This window comes from Periplaneta americana, chromosome 14, assembly GCF_040183065.1.
Source record: "Periplaneta americana isolate PAMFEO1 chromosome 14, P.americana_PAMFEO1_priV1, whole genome shotgun sequence".
Lineage (NCBI taxonomy): Eukaryota > Metazoa > Arthropoda > Insecta > Blattodea > Blattidae > Periplaneta > Periplaneta americana.
This window is the reverse complement of record NC_091130.1, coordinates 62,087,022-62,104,374: the sequence shown is the minus strand read 5'-3', so window position 1 is coordinate 62,104,374 and position 17,353 is coordinate 62,087,022. Positions and strand designations below refer to the sequence as shown.

The following is a 17,353-nucleotide window of genomic DNA, read 5'->3' as shown; positions in this document are numbered from 1 at the left end:
TGGATCATGTCAAAAAATCTTAATAGTACTACAGTCTTAATTATAATCACAGTGTAATTGAAATATTTACAGAGGAATTTTACAATATACAGTACTGTGCCGGTAGTCTACTAGTACAACACAAAATGTTAGTATCAATACTTAATACAACACATAGTAATAATTTTTATAGGATGAAGAAATGGTTGCTGATTAGTGATTTGTTTGAATGTTGAAAGTCGTCGTGGATGTGAACAATAGTTAGTTATATTTCTAATTGGAACTAACATGTTGTGGTAGAATTTTATATTATACATTTATATACTGTAGTATATATCTTTATAGGCCTATGAACCACTTTATTGGTGTTATGTGAAGTATACTTGTGCGCGCTATCTATAAAAATAGTAAAATGATTAATGTTGAAGCACGACATTTTTCATAAGTTGGTACGACGGTTACGTTTACTTTATTTTGGCAACCCTGCAGCGATCCCAGTTCACTCTAGTAGCATGAAGTGAACACTAATAACCTGCCCTGATCAAGATCAGCTTTATAACACACTGTGAAGAATACGTTGTTAAGAACAGACGGAAATGGCTGGAAGAGGGAGTATCTGCGCTATATATGGATGCAAGAATTACAGAATGCAAAGCAATCCAAAATCTTTCTACAGGTTTCCAAGTAATAAAGAAATGTATGTGTGACTTCTAAAATGAGGTTATAATTTTTTGAATTTAAATTAAGCCTATGCATATATTTTCGTATTTTATTATATGTGTAAATATTATATATTTATATGCTGATATTATTATTTCCTTATTAGATGTAGAAGGTGGGTTATTCTCAGCAGGAGAGCGGACCTCGATGATGTTTTCAAAAACTATGGACCAGAGCATTTGAACAAAAGCTACGTAGTGTGCTCAGACCATTTTATAGAGAAAGACTTCAGAAACAAAAATTTGTTAAGCCAAGGGTAAGTATTCATTATACTCTAAGTAGGTATCGTATTTTGTAATATTTATAGATTTCCTCATATAAAGCAAGTGCTGTGAAATATTTTTAAAGATTAGTAGGGATTACTACACCATATTATTTAATTTAGGTAGATATATCCTTAATAATACACATAATTTTATATTAGCTGAGCATATACAATTAGATAGGTAGTTGGCCTATGTGCAGTTCACATTACACTTTATAAACATTATATTAGGCCCTAGACCACAAAGTCAGTACATATCATTGTGTAATGCTATCAATCATTATTTTATTCTCAAGTGATTAATTTATATTCGGCATAAGTTTCAATGAATTGCATCAATTCCAAAGGCAGGATTATTAGAGAGTAGTAATAAAATACTAAATTTTTACTTTGTTTCCTCTCATTTCAGTATTTGGCCGGGTTCTGTGCCCTCAATTTTTCCCACTACAAAGGAAACCAGTCCCGGAAGAAGCCCAAAGAAAAGAATGAGAGAAGAGGAATTGGACTCTGAAGAATCAATTATGGATGAAGCTAATGTGGAAGGTATAGTGGCATCAAATAGGTTTCTTTTCTTTTTTAAGATGGAACATGACATTAACCCTGCAATCGAAAAAACAAATGAATACCAATACATCTTCCATATACACCACGTTCTTTTCGTGGCTGTATGGGTCTAGGAAATATCGTGTCAGCGAATTATAGCCCACCTACCATACGCCTTTTGAAAACTATTCGTGTTGGAGAAGTTACCACCGAAAATTCGCTCCAAGGGACAACATTTCGAAGACTGAGATAAGTGATAATATAATTCACCGCTATGAAGTAACAGTCAGCGCATCTGACAGTGAAACGAGCGGGCCCGTGTTCGAATCCTGGTTGGAGTTTTCCCTCAACCAATTGAAGCAGAATTGCTGGGTAACTTTCGGCATTGGAACCCAGACTCATTTCGCCATCATTAATTCACATATCATCATCATCATCCATTCCATATCCTGGGTTCAGTTCATGGTGTAGCATGCTGTACAAGAGCGTGGCTGTTCAGCTACGCAGTCATTCACAGAACAGGAGTGGTAAGCACAATAAGCCTCAGGCCTTTGAGTCCCTCCTCCATACAACAGGAAGAAAAATGATAATATAGTGCAAAACACACGAATTTCATCGGAAAGGGAATGTTGTTGTTTTCTAATGCCAGGTGTTTGACAATAAAGTCATTTGACCTCTTGCACTCCAATATTTTTCAAAGATATTATCATGGTCAGCCACAGGAAAGGGAATGTACCCTACTGTGTAACATTCCCACGCAAGCAGCAGAAAGCTATACAGTCATTGCTCGTAGACTTGGTAGTATCTTGGAATATCACATAGCACTGGAGACTTGTTGAGCCCTCTTCAGTGCAGCTCCTGTCCCAACAAGTAGGTGGAGGGCTAAATGGGTTAGTATAGCATGAAAATAGAGTTTAAAAATACTCTTCCATAAAAATTGAACATCCCGCGCCGTGGCCTAAGGCATCCTGCCTAGGATTCGCGTTACGGAATGCGCACTGGTTCGAGTCCTCATGGGGGAAGAAATTTTCTCATGAAATTTCGGCTAGTGTATGGAACTGGTGCCCACCCAGCATCGTGATGCACTTGGGGAGCTACAATAGGTAGCAAAATCTGGTTGCGAAAGCCAGCTATAATGGCTGGGGGGATCATCATGCTAACCACATGATACCTCCATTCTGGTTGGATGATCGTCTACCTCTGCTTCGGCATGTGGGTGTGAGGCCAGCAGCCAGCTGGTCAGTCTGGGCCCTTCATGGGCTGTAGCTCCACGGATTATTATTATTATCAGGACGAATAGAAGAAATAGTGCATGCACTCTGTGAGTTTACACGGATCCGCCGCAACGTGGCGCTGTTACTGCTATGAGCCTGACTCAGAAGGAGTTCACAGTACTTATGCTGAATGTAGTCCTTTTTAAAAGCAAATTTCTTCCATTTAACCCGGCTATTCGTAACTTAAGAAATACCTTTAGAGTCTCTTATTCACAATTAATAGTCTTCTATCAGGTAATACTATCATGAACATTCGTAACAGAAAGTACAATGGGATCTGAAACGTTGTAAAAACAATATTATAAGTTCAGCATTTAAATAATCTTTTCGTAACAAGCTGTGAATTCAGGGACAGAAAAACCTACAAAATGTTAGTAAATAAAGAGTTGAATGATATTTTTCGTGCCTATAAATGAATTAAATTACTCACCATGATTAGTTGCCTGCTACCTTTGAGAGTTTGCGAGATGACTTGACGGATTTACGAGCTTGTAATTATTTTCGAATTTACTTTGTCCTGAAGAAGAGCCAGCACTTTAAATAGTGGTAGACTAATTTAGTAATAATATCCATGATATGTTCTCTGCATCAACCTGCTTCTGGAGACTGGATCGAAAGAGCGTCAATGGTGTCAAGATAGAAGATGTCATCCTACATTGCACTTGCTGAGCTAATCTTTTCTTTAATTTTCAATTCTGTTTGAATAAGTACGTCATACACAGCTTGGGAGGGATGGGTTAAAAAACTGACGTTCCTACCTGATCGGTAGTCTTCGATTTGGGTGAGAGCTGCACAATGTTTAGACCTATTACATTCCTGTCGAAGGGCACAGAGAGTACACGCAATAAAATTAGGGGAATGATTTACGACATAACCGGCCACATAATACACCTAACATCAGTCAATCAACACAGGAGGAGTGGTATTCACCAACTCGAACACAGCATTTTCCCAGTCTTGACCATGCATTTTTTCATGAATAACATTTTTTTTTGTTATACAAGTTTCTACAAACTTCTTAATTGTCTTGTCGCGTAATTCCACATTTCGCACTAATGTTTCGCATTTGATTCACAAACAATGTGAGTAGTTCATCAGAGTTCCCATCAGTATTCTGCGAGGTTACTACTAAGCATTCCTGTAGCAGACGCAAATGTGTTGGTTGTAGTTGTGAGACACTGAAGAAAATCAGTAAGGAATTTGTGATCAGAAGAGTCTTTATAAAGAGCCTTAGCAGGAGTGTGTGAATTTAATGTGCCGACAATACAGTTTAAATGCCTTGTAAATACTTCAGTGCCCTCACTGCCTTCGAAACCCGATGACCCTATTTCCCGATAAGATTTGAGGCCTTTCTGACACTTGCTGAAGAGTTGGAATGCGAGTCTGGAATCCATCCTCTTAAAGGACGAGAGATCTAAATGAGCTGTTGTCGACTTGGGACAAACCCTAAGACCCGCCCATCCAGATAAATCTTCCTTAAAAAGTCTCCTATAAAAACTAAAATTGATATTTTTCTCTTCGCAAGAGAATTCAATTTTATCATGGAAATAATTATTTCTTATGCATTTCAGTATGTTTACAATTCATTTTATATATCAATATGCCTGGTATATTATTAAATAAGTATATAATAAATTTCAATCTTAAGACATATCAACTTGCAAATGTTTATTTGCTATTTAATAACAACATATGAACGTTTTCGCCGTTTAGGGCATCTTCAGATATAACAAAAACATGTAATTTGGACCTATAATAGTAAATTATGCAAATGACAAGGAGTAGAGAACTCCTTGAATTATTAAAGCTAAGCCAAACAACTTGTATGATTCCTCAAATACATCCTTATTTTTTTGGCACAATTTGAAACGCTTCAGATATCGACCTGCGTACAGTATACGCAGTTCGTTCTTCAAACGGTCAATTTTGTTAAATATCAGTGGATACCAGTGCTCAAAATTTTCAAGTGCTTTAGAAGGGAAATCTTTAGCATACTTATCAAATTTTGAAGTATCCACAAGCCCGAGAAATTGCAAATTGTCACAATCTTGAAACCTCACTTTCAATTCCATTGAAATAGAATCCAAAATCTCGAAGAACAAAATTCTGAAATTTCGAAAAATCTCATCCTCTGCCAAGGTATTATATTCTCTTCTCTTCTCCGAGTTAGCCTGGTCATTGCTTTAACTTTCTCAAATAATTCCGAGGAATACTGGTCATTTCTTTCATTGTTTATTAAAGCACAAGTAATTTTTATCCTACATACTGTAATATCCAGCAATTTCTTCTATAGAATATTGGTCAGTGAAAAAATATTGTTGAATACTACAGTCAGAAAGGTAAATTGAAAACTATTCATATCATTCAGAAACCTCTACTAAGTTGAATAGGTTTTTTGTCAGACAGTTTGTCATTCATATGTAACTCAAAAACTTTTTTCGAGTTTTCCCAATTCTCTACAATAACATTTAATAATTTTGAATTAGAACACTTGATATTCACAAACTTTATAATCAACCGTCAATTTTAGATGTAATATGGACCAGAAGATTAAATTGGGCAGGACATGTTATATGTATGGATGACTGCAGCAGCGCAAAACAAATATATATGAACATCTTTAACAACAGAAGGGCACTGGGAAGACCTCGAAGTAGATGTAAAGATGAAATTCAGAAGGAATGCCTGGAAATGCGAATTACCAACTGGGAGGAACTTACAAAAGACAGAACAGAGTGGAAGCATTTTGTGAAATCGACATGGAGTCGCCATGCTTCATAATGTCCTTTGATTGAATTAGAACACCAGCGAGTTTCTGCTAAGGTTGCTATACGTCTAGTTGATAGTAAATCTATTACTTGTGTTCTTTTTGATAAATGGTGGAAAAATGACGCAAAAAATATGTGACATTTAGAATTGCATTCTAAACTCTGTTGCAACACCAAATTTAACTGTTTAAGTGACACACCATCAATACTTCCGATGATAATTTATTTCGAATATACATTTTTCTTTTATACGACTGTATTTTAAATTCTGGAACATACGAAACATCATTTATACATTGGCTCTAAATCAGTTTTTCTCGAAATTAGGTTTGCTGTGAGAATGTAAGAATACCTAAATACAGTGGGTACATGTTCAGTGTTAAGATTCGGTCCACTTTGAAATTCGCGTAAAATTTGAAACTGTTCATCCTTGTCTCCAACAATCTTATGGTTATGTTCTTTAAAGACACTGTTACTGTTATAAACGAAACAGGGAAATGTTTCGTAACACATGATGATGTAACTGAAAAAATTATAACAGTTATCACAATTTGAGGGCATGGTTTATTCGTTAGAAGCAAACGGTCCAAAGTACCGGTAACTGACTTTTTTTTTATAAAATAATCACATGTTAGTGAATGAAGATCACACGGGAAGAACAAGCTAAGTCAATTTCGTAAAAAAAAATCTCTGAATTTGAGTTTGAAATGTAGTACATCAGCTAGCTTCGGCTCTTACGTTATAAACTTCATAGCGAGCCATGTTGCAGTGTTAGTCCCCCTTTAAACTGCCCTACTGGTGGAGGTTAAAATTTAGCCAGCCAAACCCTGCTTAGCACGCGTACTATCGCTAACACTGGTTTATGAATACGAAAAACGTTAGTTCGCTGATCATCCACCGGAAGTAGCAATTTAGCCCGCTCTAAAAATGTCTATAAATAGGGCCCTAAGCCGCTAAGATTTCATATAAATAGGCTAATCTTACATTCTTGAAGAATGTGTTATAAATTTGAGTACTGTATTATAGACAAAGATGGCCAACTAAGTTCTGAATTTCTTTTATGAAAATTTTACTAAATTGACAATCCGTTCTTCCTTCATGTATAGTCCTCAAGTGCTATTTCACATGTTATTAAAATTCCATTTCGATTGTATGTTTCTAAATTTTTTTAATTACTACAAAGTGGTTTCCTAAACTGTTCAGGACTATACTACATTTTGATAAATTGAAAATGTAAAATAATATATTTATGGTTCCCACAGGAATAAGGAAGTTAATTTCCCTTACTTTCAAGACTAATTTTCCAACATTTCCCTGACCATTGCACATATGCTTACATAAACTTTTTCGTATTAAAAACAAAATTAAACAGCCTCCACCATCTCCATAGCCATCCAGCTCTCTCCTTCATTCTTATCTTTGACTTTACTTTCCTTGTAGTTTTTATTTATATTTCAATACAAAACATGGAAGAAAACTTTTTCTGGTTACAGGAAAAATGATCAAAATTGTATCATCAGTAAGATACATTGAAAACATACATTGTTAACGATCAGAAATTAAATTAGAAAAAACTGTGAGACTATGCTGTTGTTGTTTTCTAATGCCAGGCGTTTTTGACAAAGTCATTTGACCTCTTGCACTCCAATATTTTTCAAAGATATTATCATGGTCAGCCACTGAAGCACAGATTTTGAGGTGTTCCGAATCCATTTCACTGTGAAACTATACAAGCTATAAATGTTATAACTAATATTAGCATTACCTCTGTTCACTTTCTAGTCTCTTGTTTTCTCCTGCATTAAGTTAATATGAGCGGCTTGCTTTTCTAATCTAATAATTTTCCTTTTTTCCTCCAATATCTTTATTTCCTGTTGTATTTTTCGTTTTTCAGCTCTTCTTTTATCTTTTTCAGTCTGATTTTGTCTAGTTCTTTGAGGATACTCTTCATAGCATCTTCGAGAATTCCTTACATAGCCCCTTCAGGCCTGATGTACATTATAGTGTACATTGTTTCTTTTTTTGGAATGTCTTCGATACTTTTATATATTTTGAAAAATTCAATATGATAGAAATGGAGAATATTATTTTTGAAACATTTCTATGCCTGAATTAAAAATAAAATTAAAAATTTTGGGGCCCCAGGGGTCAAAATTGTCCCCAAATTTTGATTTTCTGTGAAGACTTGATTTGGGAATTTTGGATCCCCAGAATGATTGTGACTATTTTTTTTTTCCAATTTTAAAAATATAAATTCAGGACTCAAGGGGATAGGTCAACATCATCTGTGTTATGGGGACCTTCTATATAGATCGATAGTATCTAATTGCATCGTATTTCCTCTGTAAAACAATACTTCCTTTATGTAGGTTTTTAACAAGAAGATTTTTATCAACTGAAAAACCACTCTCAACTGTTGCATTACCATGTGGAAATATTAGACACAATTTCACAATGTGCCACACACACAGCTTTTGATATTTTTGACTGCCAAGGATTGAAGGAAAAAAAAAAATCATATCGTTTAGATATGTCTGGAAACTTTTCCAAGAACACTTTGAACTTTTCTTCCAAAACACAATGTGCTTTGGTGCACATGGAAGAACATTGAGCCTTTGCTTTCTATGTAACATCTTCTGCAACTCTATTTTTATCATAGAGAATACCAAACAAAAAGTTAAATCTTACTTTTCCCTGATCTGGCTGTTTGAAAATAATAATTGGGTGCTCCAAGGAGGCAGTGGTGGCTCGTGACGTAAAAACTGCGTGAAGCAGTATTAGGTCGACTTCTCATTTTATAACAAATGTCATGTATAGGTCTATGTATATTAAATACCGGTATATTTAAAATACGTGGCTTTGATGATGATGATAATAATAATAATAATAATAATAATAATAATAATAATAATAAAGTAATCATAAAGTAATGGTAATAAATAATCATACCAATTTTTTTTTAAGACAAGTTCAATTCTTCTGTTCATGGCAGCAAATTTATCAGTAACATTATCGTGGAAAGGCTGATTTTTTATAATTTTGTGCACAATTTGCTTCGGCATGGAAATATCTGCGAGTGACGAGAGCCTTTGTTGTGACATGCAACTATACAAATAATTTTTAATGCGATTCAAGGAAGAAAAACTTCTTTCCGCAGACAAGCTTCTTAATAAATTCCTAAAGCAGACTAATTGTATGAACAAATATTATTCTCAATTTAAAATAGGCCTAATAACTAATGTAATAAGAACAGTAGAGAAAATAATTATAATTTATAATGCACACAATGGAATCTTTATGCACATTTGCTCACGAAACCGCGGAAAAATTTAACTTTGTATGTAGGTTACAGTAGTACCTACAGCTCATGCATTTTGTCAAGACACTCGCAAAGTGCAGTACGGGAACAATGTTTCTGTGGACAGGGTAGGAGTAGAAGGGAAGGTCGGGCGTGTATCTACCGAATTCAAGACAAAGGCTAACCCATTCCCCTGTAATTCGTAAGTAGACTCATCCGATCTCGTGCGCAGCTTTATAGGAAGAGTGGGGGAGTGTCTTAACAAAATGCATGAGCTGTACAACACTAACACCATAACCAAGTTTTTCAATTCCTCTTACATTATATTTTCACTTTTCTCAAGACTCATGCTTGCTTCTTTAGCAAAACGGTTAAAAAATTACAAACATATTCATTTAGTATATCTTTTCTATGGGCGAATTTAATTTTATGCAATTTTCGTTGTTAGAGTTGGCTATCCTGATTAGTCCCTTTGTCACTGATTGGTGGAATGTTGTGAATTTGTCTCCTCTACTATTTCATGTCTGACCAAAGCCATGATACTAAAACTGTTGTTGCGGGGCAAGGGGTGTAGGCTTGTTGCCATGGTAGCCATAGCTGAATGAAACACTAACATGAGAAAAATCGAGTTCACTTCACCAGCGCAGAACTTCAACGCATCGGAGTCTTGTTACTACAGTAATCATAGCAAGCGAAATAGAAAGTCGCAATGCAAGAAGTGGATTCAGCGGCGCTATGTTTGTTAATTCTTCTTCAGCGTGGCGCGATTTTTGAGCTTACATAAACATAAATATCGTTGCATTGTGATATATAGTAAAGTAAAATGAATTTTTCAATTTTTAAAAATTCTATAGTGAAGTTGTGCTTCACTTGGTTCACCTGAAAAGCCGCCTCTGCAAGGACAACCCTTGAACAAGTTTTTATTTTAAGGGGCAACACTTAAGTATCTTTCCTGTCATTCTTCTTAATATCTGCTGGCATGCCATTCTGAATTGAAAATTTTCAGCTTCAGTTACAACCACCTCTCTAAGAAGTTTCTTAGTTTGAAATCCAATATCAGCATTTTTCTTAATGCATGCAGCCATTACATTCTTGATCACATTCTATAAGTCTGGAAATAAATAAGGAACAAGTGGATCTGAGGTTTGACATTTCCTCAAGAAAGGCTTACATTCAGATGATAGTGTTTTAAAGAAGGAAAGTTTACACTTCATGAATTTGTTCTTAGTCTGGTCATCAACATTTTTGAATGGCTTGGAATTTACTGCTTTTGATTTTTCAACAAATTTCTTTATATCATTACGAAGAAGTAAAGCTCTTTCCAAACATGGAATATTTTCCAACCATCTGATAGTACAGATCCAGAAACAAAATTTGGCCACCTGAATTTTCCAACAATAATTACTGTTGCTCCACCAGTCTTCTACCAATTAAAATTAGGCCTACATAATGAAATTTCTTTAATAATCCATTATAAGAAATGTTCTTAATTAAAGGACATTTGCCATATTTATTTTCTTAAACTATGTATATCGAAGGACATGTTTCTGAATTGTTTCTATATAATACAGTAATTAATATTATTTTTATATACAGGTGACCACACAATTGAAACATATTCCAATTTTCTACGTATTGAACTATTACAAAGTCATTGCAAAACATGTTCATTCTTAAAATATCTCTGAAATTACAAAAAATAAATTCTTCATCTTTGATCTTATTAATGTGGTTTTGAAAACTTAAATTGTATGCAAGGATTAAACCCAGATCTTTAATAGAAAAAACACAGATGAAATTTTCAGAATTCATAATGTATTGAACATTTGGTTGTAGAGATGCTCTATGAAAACTCATGAAACATGATTTTTAACACTCAATGCAGAATTGTTTTGCACATACGAGTGTACTTCAGGCAACAAGACTGTGTATATCATGTGATGCAATTAAAATTAAGCATAACTTATACATTATCATCTGCAGTAAAGATTAGTAATTACATGCATTAACTGTTTCTCAATTCATTAACATATCTTCCATATATTTAATTTTAGGTTTCATGCTAATTATTCTTTTATTTCTACTACCCGTACTAATAACAGTAAATATAAAATGTAAATAGCATTCTCACGCAGTACAGGATAGTGTGTTCGTAACCTGAGAGCGTAATTGGGGAGGAAGGAGTGGCGACAGTAGTCTCTCTATCCCTCCATTATCTGCTCATGTGCAGCATTGTGCTCTTGCACAAAGAACAACAGTTGGTCGTCACTGGTATACAGTGAAACCTCTCGCTTACGGACATCGAAGGGACATAACAATCTGTCCGCATCTGGGAGGTGTCCTTTATTGGGAGGGGAGGCTCCCCAATCTAACAGTAAATTTATAATATGCATTATGTATCCCTTCACGCTTTAAATGAAATGTGTTACTGTAGTTTAATTCTAAATACAGTATACTGTACTAGAGTAAATTCTTTGAACTTTGAACTACAGTAGATAAGACTGAAAAAGGAAAATACATTACTGTGCCATGCAATTTTATTCTACGTCTACAGTTATGCAGTACTATAATTTACAGTTTTCAACTTAACTTTTACGTTTAGATGCCATGTCTCTCGAAACAGAACAACTGATTGAAATGAAGAGAACAATCCTACTAACTCTATCATGTTTCGAATACAATTTCACGATTGCGGAAACCTTGGACCCATCAGACAAGTTAAATTTTTATGATGAAAGATGAGTGGAACAGAAAAATTCTCTTCGGCACCAGGATTTGAGCTCTACATGCTGATGCTCTATCCACTAAGCCACTGTGTCATACATCTATGACACAGTGCATGAGGGTAGACCACTAGAGGAAACCCAAGAGGTGGAACTTAAACTGAGAGGATTCAATCCGACATTGGAATGGAAATCCGGTGTGGCTTAGTGGATAGAGCATCAGCACATAGAGCTGAAAACTCAGGTTCAAATCCCAGTGCCGGAGAGAATTTTCCTCCATCCCACTCATCTTTCATCATATGATGACGCAGAATATCTGCACGGAAATATCATATGTACTTCGGTATATCATAATAATACACCCACTTCCAGCTAACAAGGAGTAGCCAGCAAGGCTAGTGGTAGCCTACGAGACTCTTATTGCCTTCTTTAATGTTAAGAAATTCTGTACAGTTCTCAAAACTAAATTTTCCATTTTTGTAACACATTACGTTGAAATCCAAGTTCTGTCCGCAGTCAGGAGGTAAAGCAAGCTTTAGGACTGTGAAACAGGTGTCTGTGTCTGAGTGTGTCCGTAAACGAGAGTTAAATTTATCATTATTTCTATATTATTTCAGTTGGGACATAAAAATCTGTCCGTATATGAGGAGTGTCCGTATCTTGGGGTTGTCTGTAAGGAGAGGTTTCACTGCAGTGTGTGGGTCCTGAGCAAACAGGAAAGCTTTCTGGTAATAAGTGCAAGCCTTTTAGACAACTAATTACAGAAATTTGAAGATTGTTGCCGCAGTATGTTGTCAGCCAGATGCAGATACTTGTAAAGCAACAGCAGCTGCAAGTTTTTATTGCAATGTTGATTGCATAGGATTGAAAATATATAATTTAGTTTGACACAACTAAGTACTTTATGATATCCTTTATTACAGATTTTCCAGAACAATTCATGAGGTTTTCCTGGTATGATTTGTGCAATTGATGGCTGCCGAATCCCTTGTAAACAACCTGTTGCGAATGAAGTAAATTATTATAATTGGAAAAGATTGCAGTCGGTCATAGTTCAGGGGAAGAAACTACTGTATTATTATTATAATGTTATTATTTATAGATGGTGCAATAAATGTAGGCCTACACCATCCTATATGCAATCTAAAAATAATTCAAATATGTAGCATTTGAAATTGTCTATTTACAAGTATATGTGGCTATAGGAGTAAATTTATTGATGTGCACATTGGTAGTCCAGGAAGAATGCACAATGCTAGAGTTTTTACGAACAGTCCCTGTACCAAAGAATTTCAAAGCAAAATATTATCCCCCAGAATTTCCATCTTATAGGGGATGCAGCATATCCTGTAAAGCAAAATGTGATTACTCCTTTTTAGAGATATTAGGTATCTGGCATACTGTGGCAACACAAAATGTTTACAATACTAAATTGAGCAGTGTACGGTCAACTATTGAAAGAGTTTTTGGATACCTGAAAGGAAACTTCAGAGACTAAATAACTTGACATAAAGTGACCTAGAGCTAGGAAATAATGTGATTGCAGCTGTCAGTGTACTGCACAATTTAATTTTGGACTGGAATTGTTGGAGGGTGAGAACGAGGATATAAATTCAGATGTTACGGGAAACATTGTAATACAGCACCAGAATGAAAAATTATCTTATTTAGAAATGACAATACAAAAACGGAACATAATTGTATCATTATTTTAATAATACCCTTTGTTCAAAAATCAAACACAGCAATTTTACATTCATTTCTGTAGACCTGTTTGTGCATACATAACTACTAAAGAAAAAGTATCTTTTTTTTTTCTAAGAAACGTTTAAATAGTTCATTTCTTTCCGCTTGTATTCTATTATTTTCTTCAATCGCTTCTCTCAGTAATTGCAGTTCCCGTACTCTGTTTTCTTCCACATCATTCTGCTTCTTCTGCAGGCCATACAACGGTTTTCCCCTCTCTGCTTTCTGCTTTCTCCTTTTGAATGGCTTGGCAGATGATGTAGGACTTTGTACAACTGGTAACACGCTTGACATAGAAACATTTGGTGATGGTAATGTACTGTGTGTATTTGTGGGACTTTCAAGTGGTGTTGATTGATCATCAGTTAAAGTGGCTAAGTTTGCCACTGGCGATGTTGAAGTAGATGCCATAAATACGGATTCACCAGAATTGGATAAGGAAGAAACTGTGTGTTCATTGTTAACGGTCTTATCATCTGCCAATATTCTTTCCATTATCTCAAAATATTCCCACTTTATTTCCCTTCTGCCAGTTGCCCCTCTTTTCTTATTGTCTTTTATTATTCTGTATGTCCCTTTCATATTTCTGAACTTTCTTTCCACCATTTCATCATTAACACTCTTTAAACCATGTTTTATCAATTCATCTTTTATGTCCCTCCAGAGATCCTTCTTCTTTATTTTTGGGTCCCGCAACTCTAACTTCCTCTTCTCAACGGAATCCAAAAGGAGTAAAATACTCTTTTTGTTCCAAGTCCACGATTCTTTGTTTAGATCTATTGAGAATAAAAAAAATAACAAAATTAACCTTTTTCTAAATCAATTTGAAAAACATAAATCTGCCAAATTGTCCAATATTTTCAAATCCCTAAAGTCCTGAAACTATTCTTTTATAATTAGTAAGTGCATACCTTGAACATCATTTGGAGCAGGAGCCTGAATCTCTAAAGCAACCTTATTGCTTGAAATTAACTTTTGGAAAGCATCAGAGTCTGAAAGAAAATTATAAACCACAGTAAGCTGTTTCATTATTTTGAATGTAACTACTGTAGTAACTGTTAACTGTAATTAATGCCAATAATGAACACACTGGAATTATTCTATTTATATATATATATTTTTAAGCGAAGTTAATATTTTTTTCAGTACCGGTATAGGCCTACTGCAGCCACAGTCGAGTTGAACCTTATAAGTTACTGCATTAGATAGGTATGCTGGCAGGCAGGAAGTTAAAGTGGATAGGGAGATACATAGATTTGCCATAAAATTACAGAATTTTTGCCTTCATCACAAATTTAATTACCTTACATCTAATCTAGCCTAATATACAATAATGTAGCTAAATTTTCTCTTAATGATAAGAAGTGAAAAGTTTACCAATTTTTATATCTGTAATTTTTGAACTTAAAATATAAAGGAATATTAGCCTATTGATTGTGTGTGATATAAGAGTCTCTTAAAACTATATTTTTAACAAAAATACATTTTAGTAAAAATAGGAAGTATAAGTTAGGCCCTGAGAGTTGGGCCTAAACATAATAAACACTAAATAGGGTACAAACAGCCCCCCACCAAAAAAAAGTAAAAAACAAAATCAGGTCTTAAGTTAGGAAATAAAAATATATATAAGTTAGCATACAAAGCACATAATGCATTACAGAAATATATTAATCTTCCAAGAGAAACGAACATAACCTAACAAGAATTAAATGCAATAACTGCCCTGATTTTTATATACCAGTAGGATAAAAATGTGTATGTACAGGGTTTACTGAAGTATATAAGCCTAATAGACTACCAGATTATATTAAACAACATAAAAACTCTAAATTTAAGACAGAATTAAAATTGTATCTGATTAATAAATATTTGCATAATTTGGATGATTTATAACTATATATATATATATATATATATATATATATATATATATATAATTTACAATTATGTACCGGTATTTATTTGTATTGTATCTAGTTTGTTCCACTGACAATGTCAGACACTTGTGTTACAAGTCTCTATTGACAATAAAGAATGGCAAGAGGCAGATCATTTCAATTCTTTGCAATTGCGTTACCAGACAAAGGTGGATATCTATCCATACCCACCGACCAAAATGCGTATATGCAAGGCATACAAGAAGCTCAAATAACCAAACCTAATCTGTCACTGATACTCGACCTTACGAAAACTCGCTTTATATCTATGTACCTACTGGTAGGCCTACATGGAAGGCATGCAGTCTCTTTTGTTTATGATACATATAACTCCACTAGAAGCCAAGTATGTAAAGTACATCCTACCTTTCTTTGGTAATGCAACTGTACCCAATACTAATACTGACATTTCAAATAAGATACAATGAACACTTATAATTATGATTATGCTGGCAGTGACTGGATGATATGAGTTGAACGGTATTGTTGACATTGTTATAAGAGTTCTCTGTTCATGTTATAAAAACTGATAACTGTTTCATTTAATATATTTATTAAAGTCTTAACTCTTTTATTATTATTATTATTATTATTATTATTATTATTATTATTATTATTATTATTATTATTAAACACATTAAAGTCATACATCAACCACAGAACAATTCAAATTATGCAGAACTAATGAACACTAATCATAATTACAAAAAATATGGTACTTTAAATAAACTGTCGTTATGAAACAGCCAATTCAATATTTTACTTACCATTTTGCAGTTGATCATGTAATTCTTCACTTCCTATAACTTTATAGATTATATTATTAAATGCATAATATATTTCTTTCTTCATTTTCCCCGCCTTTATATGACCTATGATGATAAATCGCAATAACTCATCGCACTTCAAAAGCAGTTATACAAATTGCGTCTGATTTCTAGTCGCTGCTTTTGCGCAAACATTTGATAATCGATTAGTCATCGATGTGTTCTTCAGAATGCGGCCATCATTTCAGATGGTAGTCCGATAACTCTCCTCTTTGTGCAGGTTTGTTCATTTTCATGAGCGTAAACGAGTGTATGCAAATTCCGGACAAGAACACCTTTCTTATCTTTGGCCTCGTCATGAGCTAGCGAAAGGAACACGTGAATTCCGGAATGTACCCGGCCGATGAAGTTACGAGGGGGTAAGGAGTGGGGACAAACAAATGAAGAGAGCAGTGGCATTCACTCATGAGTTCATAAGAATTGAAGAGTTTACTTCATTCCTAGTTAGAGTTAGAACCTTGGTTTATTCCATATTCATTCGTCTCCACCGAGACAGCATAGAAAGTATACTCGTAACTGCTGGGAATTTAACAGAGAAGTTGGTATTTGTTTATTGTATGTTTATTCTACAGTTTTAACCGAAAAAAAAAATGTAGTTTTTAATATTAACTTAATACATTTTACTTTTTTTTATTGTTTGCAGTGGAACTTAGGGCAGGGGTTTCGGAAAGAGGCAAGGATATCGTCATTGACACTGATGGTTTTATATATAGAAAAAAACAAGTTTTAAGAAGTGGGGAATGTTTCTGGGTGTGTTCAGTGAAATCATGCAAAGCAAAAGTGTTTACCCTAGAAGGTGGAACTGTCGTAACTCGAAGTGACCGAAATCACAGCCATGAAATTTCCGTTAATGTAACGAACAGGAAGATGCTTAGTATGAATGCAAAAAGAAAAGCAACGGAGGACATTTCACAGCGACCATCGAAAATAATTCATTATGCAGTCAAAGAAGTTCCAGATGCCTTAGAAACACTTACGCAACAAGATATATCCTGCGTTCGACGAAACATCTACAATAGTAGAAGAAGAAAACTTCCTGCATTACCAAAACCCCGAAAAGCCGCAATTGACGTTTTGGGAAATATACATTTAACGACTTTCGAGTCAGAACCTCTCACCGGATTATGCGACAAACATGCAGGTATTGTAATATTGAATCCAACTTTGTTAGTAGTATGTGGAAATGTACCAAAATATATGTGGATGGTACTCTCCAATACTGTACGAAATACTGGCTTCAAATGTGTACTATATTGTACATTTTATCGACAAT

At 34.5% G+C, this 17,353-nt stretch overlaps 1 protein-coding gene across 3 annotated transcripts in view; it reads left to right on the top strand.

Annotated features, from left to right (window-relative positions):
- Nucleotides 1–487: 487 nt before the first annotated feature.
- LOC138713364 (trichohyalin-like) overlaps nt 488–17,353 on the top strand; it is a 112,564-nt gene continuing 95,698 nt past the window's right edge. The window contains exons 1-4 of one of the 3 annotated variants that reach the window (XM_069845403.1): nt 488–676; nt 806–955; nt 1,374–1,507; nt 16,724–17,221. In XM_069845403.1, the coding sequence (XP_069701504.1) occupies nt 576–676; nt 806–955; nt 1,374–1,507; nt 16,724–17,221 (883 nt within the window). In that variant the 5' untranslated portion in view covers nt 488–575. Of the gene's footprint in view, nt 677–805; nt 956–1,373; nt 1,508–16,322; nt 16,619–16,723; nt 17,222–17,353 lie in introns of those variants that run through there. The other 2 variants (XM_069845407.1, XM_069845406.1) reach the window with 2 other exon arrangements.